Source organism: Peromyscus californicus, unplaced genomic scaffold (genome assembly GCF_007827085.1).
Source record: "Peromyscus californicus insignis strain IS unplaced genomic scaffold, ASM782708v3 Scaffold_7__1_contigs__length_154581171, whole genome shotgun sequence".
NCBI classification, from domain to species: domain Eukaryota; kingdom Metazoa; phylum Chordata; class Mammalia; order Rodentia; family Cricetidae; genus Peromyscus; species Peromyscus californicus.
In genome coordinates, this window is record NW_026294595.1 from 49,233,192 (window position 1) to 49,247,528 (window position 14,337).

The 14,337-nt window shown below is 47.7% G+C and overlaps 1 protein-coding gene across 2 annotated transcripts in view; it reads left to right on the plus strand.

Annotated features, from left to right (window-relative positions):
• Positions 1-14,337, plus strand: part of Rapgef4 (Rap guanine nucleotide exchange factor 4) — a 284,129-nt gene that overhangs the window by 41,420 nt on the left and 228,372 nt on the right. For both annotated transcript variants that reach the window (XM_052724191.1, XM_052724192.1), the window contains exons 2-3: positions 573-715; positions 3,981-4,069. In XM_052724191.1, coding sequence (XP_052580151.1) covers positions 573-715; positions 3,981-4,069 — 232 coding nt within the window. The remainder of the gene's footprint in view (positions 1-572; positions 716-3,980; positions 4,070-14,337) is intronic.

Genomic DNA, 14,337 nt, shown 5'->3' on the forward strand with positions numbered 1-14,337 from the left:
CCCAGGGCCTGATGACCTTGTAGAGGGCTCAGCCTGGTTGCCTTGAAGCTTTGAAGCAAACCACAGCACTAGTGAGGTCTGTGGCTCCCCGCCCGCTCTTTCAGGTACACAGTCATCTCAGCAGCCGGGCGCTGCACATCCTCGGTCTCCTTTCCTACACAGGAAGTTCCATCCACCCCGTCTCTGAGGGAATTAGCTGGGACCACACACATTTTCTTTGAATCTAGTTGCCTTGACTCTTAGCAGACCTGCCTTAGTCATTCACAACAGTAAGAACTTAAGGTGGACACGCACAGAGAGATGTCTGTGACGGGGACAAGTGGTTAAATATTTGGAACGTTTGGGATAGCCGACTAACTTCACGGCACAGGCCTGTCATCCAGCACTTGGGAGGTAGAGGGAGGGGATAAGTGGTTCAAAGTCCTCCTTGCCTACATTCTAAGTTCCAGGCAGACCAGGCTGCAGGAGACCCTGTCTCATGATCGATAACAAGCAACTGTAGTGAGTGATGCCTTGTGGCCTGTTTGTCACGAAGCCCTCACAGGCTCTGTGTCTTTTCCCTCTCCCCGCAGGCCGCTGGAACGATCCAGTGAAGATGTGGACATAATTTTCACGCGACTGAAAGAAGTTAAAGCTTTTGAGAAATTTCACCCAAACCTCCTTCATCAGATTTGTCTATGCGGTTATTATGAGAACCTGGAGAAAGGAATAACATGTAAGCCCCGCGACGCCTGTGCCGTGTGCTTACGTGTGGCTTGTGCTCATCCGTGGTACCATGTGGGACAGATAGCATCCACAGAGTCGGTATGGCAGATGTTTGAGCTTCCAAGTGAGCTGGCATTTCTCTCCCCTGGGCTTCTTCTGCTCTTCACTCATATGTTCGCAGTCTGGAAATGGTTACCCCCACGCCCAGGGCAGCAGCCCACTTCCTAGATGGGTTCGGAAGGACAGACTGACACATTCATTTAGCTGTATCCTTAAAAGTTCAAGTAATTATCTTCTTTAATCCAGGAAGGATGTTACTCTGGGCTGTAAACAAAGCTTTCTTATCTAATGCTGTTGGCTATGTTCTGAACGAACCTCAGTAATAAATGTTATTTATCCAGGTGTGAATTGGGGGCAGAGAGAATTAATCAATAGGGTGGACGCTGCATTTCTAAGGTATTTTTCTTTTCAACAATAAAGCAGCATCAGCTGGGCAGTGGTGGCGCACGCCTTTAATCTCAGCACTCGGGAGGCAGAGCCAGGCAGATCTCTGTGAGTTCGAGGCCAGCCTGGGCTACAGAGCGAGATCCAGGACAGGCACCAAAACTACATGGAGAAACCCTGTCTTGAAAAACCAAAAAAAATAAAAAGCAAGAAAGAAAGCAGCGTCTCCCCATTTCTAGGTACTCTTTATGCTGCACTAACAGAATACTTCCATCCAACTGCCTTGAATAACCCATGACTCATTCAAGAAGAAAAAAAAAAGTTCCTCATCTGTGAAAGCCCTGAGGTGAGATGATTCATGGCTGGTAGAGAAGAGTCTCTGGTTCCCCCAGCCTCCCCATGCACCTCAGGGGTTGGCTTGTGCCTCAGGCAGCTGCAGCTAGTGGAGATATTCTGTGTCCACAGCACACATCCTCGCTGAAGGACTGTTCCTTCTGAGTTCCCCAGCAGACTTCCTGTGCTGGGTCATTGGCCAGAGCTGTACCCCACGGCTAAAATCCAGACCAGTCATTGGTAAAGCTGATGAGATGCCCTGGATTGATTAGAACAATCTTCACCATGCCAGTGGGGCTAGGGCAGGAGGTCTTGGACGAGGCCTGTGGACGAGGGTGTGAACTCACGTGAAATCTGGCTCGGTTGAGCAAGAGCGCACGCATGTGTGTCTGGGTGGGAAAGCTGGGGCAGCATCATAGCAGAAAACATAGGAAATTAACAACAAAAGTCACGTGTCATCCCCAGACCCAGAGCTGACTGATAACATTCAGTATGTGTCCGTCCTGTGAAGTGTTTTCCCAGGTCTACACAAAGGTGGTCATGTTTCTGCTTTTACAAACTTCTCCACAAAGGGACAGGAGAGATGGTTCAGTGGTTAGGAACACTTGCTGCTCTTTGGAAGGGTTGGTTCCCAGCACCCACTTGGGCAGCTCACAACCCATACAATTCCAGCTCCTGGGGATCTGACATTTTCTTCTGACTGCTGCAGGCATGTGTGAGCTGAGCACACATGCATACACACACACACACACACACACACTGAAATAAATCTTAACATTCTCTTCACATATAATTTTCAAGCCAACACATGTATTTTTCTTACTGATGTCAGTAACTTCGTTCTTTGGTGGGGGCCGTTTCTGTTTCTTAAAGCCGTTTTGAAACAAATCTTGTATGGTGTGTAATGGGAATTGGATCACATCTGTAACTCGAAGTGAGTCACAGAGGCTGAGAGCAGTTATCGCTGGAAAGGCCAGTGTGAGCTCATCACCAGCCTTTTACTCTGTCCCTGGGCTGGCTGGCTGCCCTCCCTGTCTGTACCTCTCCACCACATGGTCCACTCAGAGGGCGTGGCTCCCAGAAGCTGCTAGTAGGCCCTGCATACCAGCCCTGCCAGGCCTTGGCTGGCCCCTGAACTGGGCTTTCATTTCCAGTACGCCACTTGCTTGACCTCTGATCATAAACGTGGAAAACAAACAACAGGCAAAAATCAAATTGTTCCATGGGGTTCCTTAGTTGCAATATTTATGAGGAGAGCTGCTTTGCATGAGATTTTGGAGGAGAATTTCAGAGTAACTTTTTCTTTTTTTAAATTAAATAAAAGATTGATTTTTTTCGCGCACACATGCGTGCATGCATGCGTGTGTGTGTGTGTGTGTGTGTGTGTGTGTGTGTGTGTGTGTGTGTGTGTGTGTCTGTGTATGTGTCTGTGTCTACTACCTGTGTGCCAGATCCCACTGAGTTCAGAGGAGGGTATTATGTTCCCTGGGGCTGGAGTTTCAGGTGGTTGTCCAGCTAGGGTGCTGGGAACTGAACCCTGGTCCTCTGGAAGAACAGGAAGTGCTCTTAGGTGCTGAGCCATCTTTCCAGCCCCACAGATGACTTCCCAAGGTCTGCTCATCACGTAATATGGGACCTAATATCTAAATGGCTTTTCTCTGGGATTACAAACTCAGAGACAATTCTGGTCCAGATACTTCTGGTGAGGATCATAGCTAAATGTCTAAGTGCAATGAATTCAGAAAATAAAAAGCAATGACTCGGTTCTTACAATTTTATAAAGCAAGCCATCCATTGGCTAGTTTAAAAGGAAACACATTAGAAAACACATTACATGCATTCATCTATTTAATTATCTTATTGACAGAGTCTTCCTATGTCCCATGGGCAGGCCACAAACTCATGGTCCTCTTGCCTTAGCCTTCTGAGTGCTGGGATTGTGCCACCACAGTGGTTTTGCCTTTAATGCAGATCTGTGAAGTTGGGTGGCATAGTGTGGCAAGTCACGGAACCCTTCCCATGTAGAGTCATAGTTTTCCAAGAATCACAATGCAGTGAAGTGTTTTCAAGGTAGATCACACAGAATGTTAGTGAATTATTACCGTCAGTGTTTTGTGTAGCCCTGGCTGTCCTGGTACCCACTCTGTAGACCAGGCTGACCTCAAACTCACAGAGATCCGCCTGCTTCTGCCTCCCATGTGTCGGGATTAAAGGTTTGTATCACTATGTTGGGCCAATGGATCAGGATGATCCATTAGCTATTGTAGCTCAGTGTCTGGGAGTGTTCTGTAGATAGGGTATCTGCTTCCGATGATGTTCAATCTATAGGATAAGCTTTGTGGATGGATGGCATGAGGGAAGCCATGTTGTATTCTTGTGGGAATAGATGAGGGAAAGGTGAGAACAAGCCATGCTTGTAATACCCAGGGAAGATCTGTCAGGTTATCCAGACAAACAAACCTGTACGTGGTGTGTTTACATCATTGTTTCTTTTTCAGTGTTTCGTCAAGGTGATATTGGAACCAACTGGTATGCTGTGCTAGCCGGGTCTTTGGATGTGAAAGTTTCTGAGACCAGCAGTCACCAGGTAATCTACTCTGTCATTTAAAAAACAATGATAGATGCATTGTTACTGCTGTTTTTAGTTTTTTTAATATTTATTTTGGAGAATTTCATACACAAGCACTGTATTTCCACTACCTCCAATCCCCCCTTTTTCGTTTTAACTCCTTGTGTCCCTCCCCCAGCTCCTTCTCAAATTCATGACCTTGTCTACCACATTATTTTTTTAGACACATTTTCAAATCTACTTCCCCATGTTAAGAGTTTGTTGAATTCCTTTGATTAGTCGTGTCCCAAACATACATTGAAAGTCTTGTGTGAGTGAGCTTGTTGGAACGTTCAGTGCGGGAACTCACTGGCTGGCTGTCTCCAGGGAAGTGCAAACAGTTCCACCGAGGTGTGATAGACAGTTTCATCATTGCTGTACAGGGTGAGGGTGAGCACCAAGAGGAAAAATGTTCCCTGTCTCCCTTGTGTGGTGACTTTTCTTCATATCACTGGCCCTCATCAGTGTCCTAGGAGCTTCAGAGATGCAGGGAAAGTGGCTGAAGCTCGTTCCCTGAAGGGGCTCTCCTTCCTAAGTCAGGGTTATGGCTCAGTCAGGAGAATGTCTGCTGTGCAGGTACGAAGACCTGGGTTTGGAGGCCCAGCATCCACTTAGAAGCCTGGCATAGCCACATACATCTGTAGTCACAGTTCTCAGAGGGAGGCAGGGACCAGCCAGTCGCTGGAGCATATTGGCTGGTGAATTGATGAGTTCCAGACTCAAGGAGAGGCCCTGGCTCAAAGAATAAGGTGGAGCACAGTTGAGGAAGACAGCCAACTCTGAACACCTCTGGACTCCATACAAAAGTGTAAATGTGTGTGTACACACACACACACACACACAGGCACACATGCATAAACATACACACACTAAATCTATGAGACAGTTTCTGAGCCCTTTTTGGCAGCACACTTCAAATAGGAAAATATTTGTTATTCTAAATTTGAGATTTACATTTTATAGGGACTTGTGGGCAATCATTCTCTTTAAAAAAGATTTATTTATTTATTTATTTATTTATTTATTGTGTGTGTGTGTGTGTGTGTGTGTGTGTGTGTGTGTGTGTGTGTGTTGCCTGCATGTAAGCCTATGCACCACATGCATGCCTGGTGTTGGAAGAGGTCAGAAGAGGGCATCAGATCCCCTGGAACTGGAGTTATAGATGGCTGAGAGTCACCGTGTGGGTGCTGGGAACTGAATCCAGGTCCTCTGCAAGAGCGACAAGTGCTCTGAACCACTGAGCCGTCTGTCCAGCCCCAGTCACCTTCCGAAAACTGTGGTGACGTCCGAAAAGACTGATGGAGGAGTGGAATTTGGAACACAGTTGGTTTCCCGTGTGAGGTCCACTGTTGTGCATGGCTGCTTTCCCTCTGGTGCCCCAGTCACCCTGTCCCATGGCATTTTCTGTGTGTGGCAGTACAGAGAACCCACCAGACATGGCCTTCAGCCCAAGCGTCTCATGCCTCCCAGTTGTGTTGGCTCGTCCCACTGTCTCTCAGGACTGGCTTTCCTTAGATTTCAGAGAGGGCGTTGACTTTTATCAGCTGCCTCAGTTTCCCAGTGGGTCTGAAAACAGTTGATGTTTTTTGCATAGCCATCCCCAGGAGGCAGTATTCTAAGGACTTAATAGGTCTTGCTTTACTCTTGGAATCCCCATATAACCCAAGAATTAGGTCGTATTCCTGTTTTCTCTTCACAGATGAGGAAGCCACCCCCAAGTGGTTAAATGGCTTAGTCTAAGTGATGTATTATTATATGTAGAAATTAAGGGAGCTAGGATTCACACACAAGCAGTCCGGCAGCTGGTCACATACTATAAATCACTGCTCTGTGTGGTTTGACTGAAAAGAAACATGGAGAGGACTAGGGATGTAGTTCAGTTGGTAGAGAGAGAGCTTGCCTAGCTTGCAGGAAGCCCAGGGTTTGATTCCCAGTACATATGAATGGGATGTGGTATACATAATTCTAGGTGGAAGCAGGGTGATCAGGAGTTCAAGGTCATGCTGAGGTACATGGAGAGTTTGGGGCCAGCCTGAGCTACCGGAAACTCTAAGAAGAAGAAAGCAAAATGATAAACTATTACCCCCTTCACATACTCGCATGCACACACGCTCACGTGCATGCATACACTCACACTCACACACACACATATTCATGTACACAGGTACACACACACACACACACACACACACACACACACACACACACACACACACTGTGGCCATCCCATCACACTGTAGCCGCTGTCCTGATGGGCACCCGTACAGGGGCGTCTCTGCTTAGAGCTTCTTGGTGCTCATCCTGCCTAGGGGCCTTCTGCATAGATGTGCCGCAGAAGGACCTTGAGGAGGGTCGTTTGTTGGTCCCTCTTGCTCTTTGAATTGGCCCTGAATAAGTCTTGATGGAGAAAGAAGAGAGTCGGAAAAGAGAAAGGGGGGGGGGGGAAGGAAGCGTGGATCAAGGGGAGAGAGGAGGGGAGGAAGGGCAGCCCGAGGGAGTGAAGTGCCATGGCAGAGGTGACGGGCTGACACACGGCTGCTTCGGCAGGAGACTGTGACGGGGTTAAAGTACTCTGAGGGCAGCATCTTCAGGAATCTTCTCCTGCACCAACGGGAGAGCCCCAGGAACTCCTAGCAGAGAAGAGCCAAGTAACACTTTGCTATTAGCTGTGGAGTTTTACACTCTAATGTAATAGAATTTAATTGTAGGTTTTAAATCTAAAATCTGGAGGCTGGAGAGACGGCTCAGAGGTTAAGAGCACTGCCTGTTCTTCCAGAGGTCCCGAGTTTAATTCCCAGCAACCACATGGTGGCTCACAACCATCTGTAATGAGATCTGGTGCCCTCTTCTGGCGTGTAGGCATGCATGCAGATAGAACACTGTACACATAACAAACAAATCTTTTTTAAAAAAAAATCTGGGCCGGGCGGTGGTGGCGCACGCCTTTAATCCCAGCACTCGGGAGGCAGAGCCAGGCGGATCTCTGTGAGTTCGAGGCCAGTCTGGGCTACCAAGTGAGTTCCAGGAGAGGCGCAAAGCTACACAGAGAAACCCTGTCTCGAAAAACCAAAAAAAAAAAAAAAAAAAAAAAAAAAAAAAAAAAAAAAAAAAAATCTGTAATTTTGGCCTTAAACCCAATGCAGAAAACTTTTGTAAGCTAGGCTTGGCCTCCTAGCCCCCTAAATTGTGAGAAATTATTAGCTTTGTACTGATGCTTGCGTACTGAATCCTTTACATACTCCATCCCATAAGCTTGAACCAGTTTTCTGGATTTAGTCACATCATTGGGATACAAAGAAGAAGAGGGACTCCGATTCTACCTGTTCTAGGGTGTAGCCAGAGATAGATAGGGGGCCCACGCTCTCAGGCAGCTCAAGGTCCCGGCTGTGAGCCAGGAAGACGCTAAAGAGAGTGAGCAAGATGGCTGGCCCTCCTTCCCCTAGGCTTCCCGGAAAGAAGAAGTGTTGGGTGGGGGGAGCCTGATCTACCTGGGCTGGCTATGTGGTGGGCACTGGTCCTCTGCCTAGTAGCAGCAGGGGCCAACCCGCCTGATTTCGGGAAAGTGGAGGGACGGGAGGGAGACAAAGAGACACAGAGTGACTGACTTTGAGGAACTGGCTGCCAGGTTCACAGGGCTTGGCAAACCCGACCTCCTAGGGCAGCTGTCCGGGGTGGGGGGGTGGGGTGAAGTTGGGGGGAGGGGGAGAGGGGAGGTAAGAATTGATGGAGGCTGAAAACCGACTTCTTTCTTCTGTGGGAAACCCCAAAGGAACCGAATTTGTTCTTAAGAACGACTGATTGGGATAAGGCCCACCTACTTTGGGAAGGGTAATTTACTTTCTTTGAAGTTTATTTCTGGGTGGCAAGAGGACTCACCAGGTTAAAATGCTTGTTGAGCAAGCCTGGAGAAGCCCGTTTGACCTCTGGGACCTATGCAAAAGGGGGAAGGAGGGAATGGACTCCACAGAGTTGTGCTCTGACCTCCACATGTGTCCTGTGGTGTGTTTGCGTCCCCCTCAAATAATACACAACAGTGAATACATTTAAATTTTATTTACTGTAATAGTAATCACATCCCAAAAGGTGTTTACGACATCTAGTGTTAGACCAAACAAATGGTCGGCAGGTTTGCCTGGAAAAACGATCATACCACTCTATCCCTTACACCTGTGTGCGCCACTGGCTGCTGCTTTAGCAGTCACATGCCGGTGTACCCGTAGACTTGGATACGAGACTCCCCGACAATGGTCCCAACTCCCCGGGGACCACAGAGGTGCGTACCAACTTTGGATCCGGGTCTAACGTAGTCCAAAGTCTACATTCTTCCTGCTGCCCACACGGGAAGAAAGGTAGGTGGAGAGTTAGGGGTGGGAAGGAATGAAAGAGAAAGAACCGGTTTACCAGGGATTGAAGGAGAATTGGGAGAGACTAGAGAGGAGCTGTGCTCAGGGTCAAGTCATCCAGAAAGGGCAGGGCAGCCTTTCTCCGCTGGCCTGCGTCTCCATTTTCTCTCTAAGACCCTCTCTCTGCTGCTTGTCTGTCTTCTCCCTAAGTCAGAAGGGACACAGAGACAAGTTCCCAGATGCTTTCTGGGCCAGAACGGTTAAGAGCAAGAATGGCTTCTGGCTCAGGAGCGCCGCCTGCAGGCAGCTGAGCACTGTGCAGCCTACGGGCATCTCAATGGCCACCCCTGCACACACCTCTCGCTCTGGTCCAATTCATTTTATCCCACTGATGTGCTGACGGGCCTTATGACCTGGACCAGGATGGGTGCCTGAAGGGATGGGAAGAGGGAAGAAGTCGAAGTGAGGCCAGCTAGGAGCACAGTTGTTGGGAGAAGCAGCTTCTGCTTGGGGCTCCTCCAGCCACTCTTCTGCGTGTGATGGCAGCTCAGAGCCCTAGACCCTCACCTCCACACCCACCTACTCTTCCTTCAACGCCTCCTAGATCTAGCAACACCCAGATAGCCCAGTGTGGCCCTGCATTTCACAGGACACCCGGGCTGGGGTGGGCTGAATGAGGGAAGAAAACGGAGGGGTAGCGGGTTCCAGCAGAGGTGAAATCCTGAGAAGGGATGTTGGTGGGCTGTGTGCAGAGCTGGGAGAAAGGAAGGACCCTGACTTGGATGAAGAAGTGGGTGGTGGTGCCCCTGAAGAGACGGGTCCGGGTTCTGACGTAGTATTTCTTATGCTATACATTTATTGGGTATTATTGACTTGATACCCCTTTTCTGAAAAATTGCCGTATTTTATGTAGTGATCGGGAGTTAGGGATGCACATATAAATATTCTATTTGCCTCATAAACTCCTATTGCCTTCCTGAGTGTTCTGCGTGCTATCTCTTCCTTCCCATCACTCACATTGGTGCTCACTGACTTAAGAACACAGTGTCTTTCTTGCTGTATGCTTGGTGTAGATGGGTTTTCTTGAACTCTTTGGGCCCTAGGATATAGGTTGGACTCGCTTTTCATTGGTGGTGTTCCCCCACACAAGTGGTAGGAACCCTCATTATTTACGTGGCCGGTTCCCAACATTGGGTTGCACCCACTCATGGGTTGACTCGTGTGCTGTGTCGTGCGTGGCCACAGAGAAAGCATGGTCTCCTTAGGATGACAGAGTGGGAAGCTGAAGAGCTAGAGGCCACTAGGATTCCTGTCATCCCTGTGCCCTTTCTTTGAGATCTCGGTAAAAAAAAACTCCACTGATCCCATATTGTAGAAAAATGTGGAAATACTCAGGAAATGATTGTGTCTGTCAACTTCCGGCCCTTCGTTATATGGGGAGGATTGAAGACAGACCACTGGCCCTCAGGTCACAGGATGGCTTATCTCCCACCACAGGCTCCGTCCCACCTGGGTGAGGGTGGGGTGCAGCTGGGGAGGGAGAGGTAGGAACCACTGGCAACGACCTCACTCTGTCTCCAAATGACACAAAAATGACACAAAACCCTGTTGAGAGCCACACAGCTCAATACTCAACCAGTTACATTCTCCCTTTCCCTGCTGGACCCCAGAGCCACACCCTGCTTCTGCAGCCTTGCCTCTGGGCAGCGGCCTTCCCCCAGCCCTTTCAGAGCAACCTGGATGGAGAGAGAAAGCCCCGGATGGGATGGCAGGGACATGACCCACCACCCAGAGATCTCCCCGGGGAGCTGATGCTCTTGCATTTCGCATTTCTTCCTTGAAACCATGTTTGCCCTAAGAATTCTGGGAGCTGCGGAGCTGCTGCTGTTCGCCCTGTGCGGAGGAGCTTGCAGAGACCTGCAAACCCCCATGCCTACCTTTGCGTACACCGTGTTTATTCCTCTACAGCATCAAACAAAACCCAGGCTCACTGCAATGTGCTGTGTCAGAGGCGTGCCTCCTAGCGTCTCAGACAGCCTTCCTGCCTTGATTGCTTTTGCTATCTTATGAAACTTTGGCCAACGACAAGGAGACATGCCCACAGACAGCATCCGTGTCTAACGGAGTCCCAACACGGCTCACATGTTCAGGAGGATTTCTACTTGCAGCGAGGATCTTGTGGAGGACTAGTCTCTCCAGTCCCCCAGTGTACCTCCAGGAACATCCTACCCGGGACACACAGGCCTGCAGATCCCATCTCCAAAACCAAGCCCCGGAACCTCATGTACTTTCAGGCCTGCTTACTTAGGCTGGATAGTCCCGCTTGAGTGAACTAGAGGGGTGTGTTTTTCATTAATATGTTAGTGGATTGGGGCTGGAAATGAACAGGATAACATGTTATAAACAAGACATATTAATAAACCTTAAATAGGTTTATAAACCTCATTATATCAGACAACAGCACCCAACTTGTGTGTGTGTGTGTGTGTGTGTGTGTGTGTGTGTGTGTGTGTGTGTGTGTGTGAGTGTGAGAGGTCTTGTTTTTCCCTGCAGATTTATAGGTGAAGAGACTTTATGGTATAACAAAGATCTAAATCTAAATGACTTTTAAACCAATCTAGAAACATCCAAAGTATGACAAATTTCCAATCATACCACTTCCTAAAGACTGCTGACAGAATTTCAAGTTTCAAAAATAAGGAATGGTGTTCAGGATGTCATTAAAGCCTTGCTTCTCTGTAAAGGACGCTTACCTCATTGTTGTCTTTATTTGCTACAAACCCAGCAGCTAAATTCTGAGGTCCCTGAGGTCTCCTTTTGGCACTTGGTTGGGTATGAGTATGTGCAGTTAGATACCTGTAATCTGAAACCAATAGGTCCTGCCTTAGTGAGCCGGGGTATATAAAGCACTTGGTACAAAGTTGGGTGCTTTCTGGTGACTAATAAAAAGTCGGCTGCCTAGAAGGGAGAGCTGCGGGCTGCCAGGCCTGCAATGCTAACATTGGTCGCAAGAGGGCAGTGTTAGCACATGGAAAGCAGGAATGCAGCTCAGTATTTGAAACTGCAGGCGTTTAATTTTTAGCCATTTCACCAGAGCAGAGGATCAGGGCCGCACTTGGCCTTAGCCTTCACTACATCCCACCCCCTCATCTGTCATTGCGCCATTATCTGGCGAATTTTACTCTGGTTTTAGCAAAAAGGCCTCTTACTGTTCTTCTCTCTAAGGTCAACTAGTGAACCTGTAGTCGTCCCTGCCTTTGCCTTTACGGCAAAGATGCTTTTATGAGTCGCCGTTTTGTTTATCAGATTTGAAGTACAGCTACCCACCATCCCCCACCCCACCCCCACTCCCGGTTCTTCACTCATCCTCTCGGTCCCTTCACCTTGTTTTCGTTTTCAGTGATGTCACCATTTGGGGGAGACATTTGTCAGGCACGTTTCTGAACAGGTTCAGCCCTGGGAATGTGAACGGTGCCAAGCAGGCAGTGGTTGCTCTTCATCGCTGACTCCTGCCTGCTCTGGCTGTGGCTGCGCTGTTTGTTAGAGCAGATTTTTTTAAATTGACTTAGCATTCTGCACAACTCACCCTACACAGTTTTGTTGCTATGTATTCTTTGTTTGGGTGACACAGTACGGGTCGGATAGGCTCTCCGCTCATGGCCTCCTCATTGGTTAGAAATGCCCGTGCCAGTCCATCCTCTGCAAGCCATCCCCAGCCAGCTTGTCTGATGTCCCTCAGCTGCCTGAGAAGCTGATTCCAGGGACATGCTCTAAAAGGAACTGGCCTAGCTGTTGCTGTTTGCCAGAAAACACATTGGACTTAGAAGTATTTTACCTTCCTGCTTGGCAGTAAATCCTTTTGACACGCATACAGTTGGATGCTTTGACAGACTCTGAAATTGGGTTCCATTCAATTTTATTATTTAAAGGTGCGTAGAGGACTCAATAAATTCCAGGAGCAAATTCAAGCTCATGAGCTAAATGCAAGAGCTTTGAAACTTAATGGTGAGTATCTCCTATAGGCTGAAAAAGAACACTGTAAAACATTTGTTTCATAAGAATTTAGGCTATCTACACACTTAAAGATAATTCAACCCAAGTGAGATTGTTAATTCTTGGCTCACTAGTATGTAAATAAATGAAGTCTGACTAACTAAAAGACCTCATAACTTTTTGGGGGGGAGGGATGTTGATTGTTTTTGTTTGTTTTGTTGGGTTTTTTGTTTGTTCGTTTGTTTTTTATCCAGGGCTCACTATGCAGCCCTGGCTAGTCTGGAACTGAATATATAGAAGACCAGACTGGCCTCAGACTCTCAGAGATCCACCTCCTCTGCCTCCCAACTAACTGCTGGGTTGAAAAGCATGAGCTACCACACCCAGCCTAAGATCTGATAACTCTTCAAAATTACAGAATAATTAAAAAAAAAAAACCCTTCATGTGTTTACCACTGACAAGGCTCACATCTATTGAATCGACTAAATGACTGACTCTCCCAGAACATCTGTGTAAGCTGGGTTTCAACGGATGCTTATAAACAGTCTGCCGGGCCCAAAGTTTCCCAGCTCGGACGGCGACCCTAACTGCCTGTGGCGTGTAACCCTGGCCTTCCTAACACCACCCCTGTTTCATACTGTACGCATGAAACACACGTGAAATGTCTCTAGTGAGAACGCCTGCTTTAAGATGGGAGTTTTCCATAACGCAGATGCACAAAGCAGATAAATTAGGGGTGATTAGACGCAGTACAAAAGGATTCTTTGATTTACGGCAGGGATTGTCAGAAGGGTTCCTTTGAATCCAAGCTCCCCCAGAGAGCTCAAGTGTTTTGCAGATCATTCAAACCACTTGACATCCAGACTGGGGGGGGGACAGAGAAACTTGGAATTTAAGTGTTGAAAGCCGTCATTAGGTGAAGCTTAATACAACATGACTATAGAGAGTCTCTGTTGTTTAAATAACAGCAAAAATATAATTTGCTTTTTAGAAGGGTAGTGTGGCAATGTGACTGAGTTAGGAATTATAGTTTCCTTTGTGTTGTTTATTTCTATTTAATTCTGTCAAGATGGCTCAGCCGGCAAAGGTGATTGCTGCCAAACTTGACTGCCTGAGTTCGAGTCCTGAAGCCCACGTGGTAGAAAGAGAACCAACTCCCACAAGTCGTCACACTGAGCCCCACCTGCATGCTATGGCATGTGTGTCATGGCGGCTGTCCCCCAAATAAATAAATATTTAAAACATGTGTTCTGCTATTAATCTTATTAAAGGGATTGTGACCATTTCACCGAGGACTTGGGCAACATTTTGCCCAAAGCTGTGGAGACTGTGTAATCTAGGCCTACGATGGCTCGGGCCTCTTCTGTACCAGCTTTGTGCCTCCGTGTAGACCTCCTTTGCCTGGTTCTTGGTACCTGTCACCATGGGCTTGCTGACGTCTCTTGGCTTAGTGACAGCAGCTGAGGTAGCTGCAGATTTGTGTGGCGAAGGCCCAAGCAGGCTGAGGGACTGGAACGCACAGACTGAGGTACATGTGAATAATTTTATGTCAGCTTGATGCAGGCTCTAGTCACCTGAGAGGAAGAACCCTAACTGAGAAAATATACACATCACACACACACACACACACACACACACACACACACACACACACACACATATATAATGCAAATATTCCAAAATCTTAACAAATGGGAAATCTAATCCCAAGCATTTCACTCGACCTCTACTGTCAATAGGAACATGCATGGGTAACTAAACATTTGTTCTGAGTCATGCATTCTTCAAATAACACGATCTCAGTTTTGAAGGGCGAAAGAGATATCACAGTCAAAACTGTGTCCAGTCATGGAACAACATTCCACCCACATGTATGCAGATCCTACACCATCTTCTGGCCTCCAAGGACA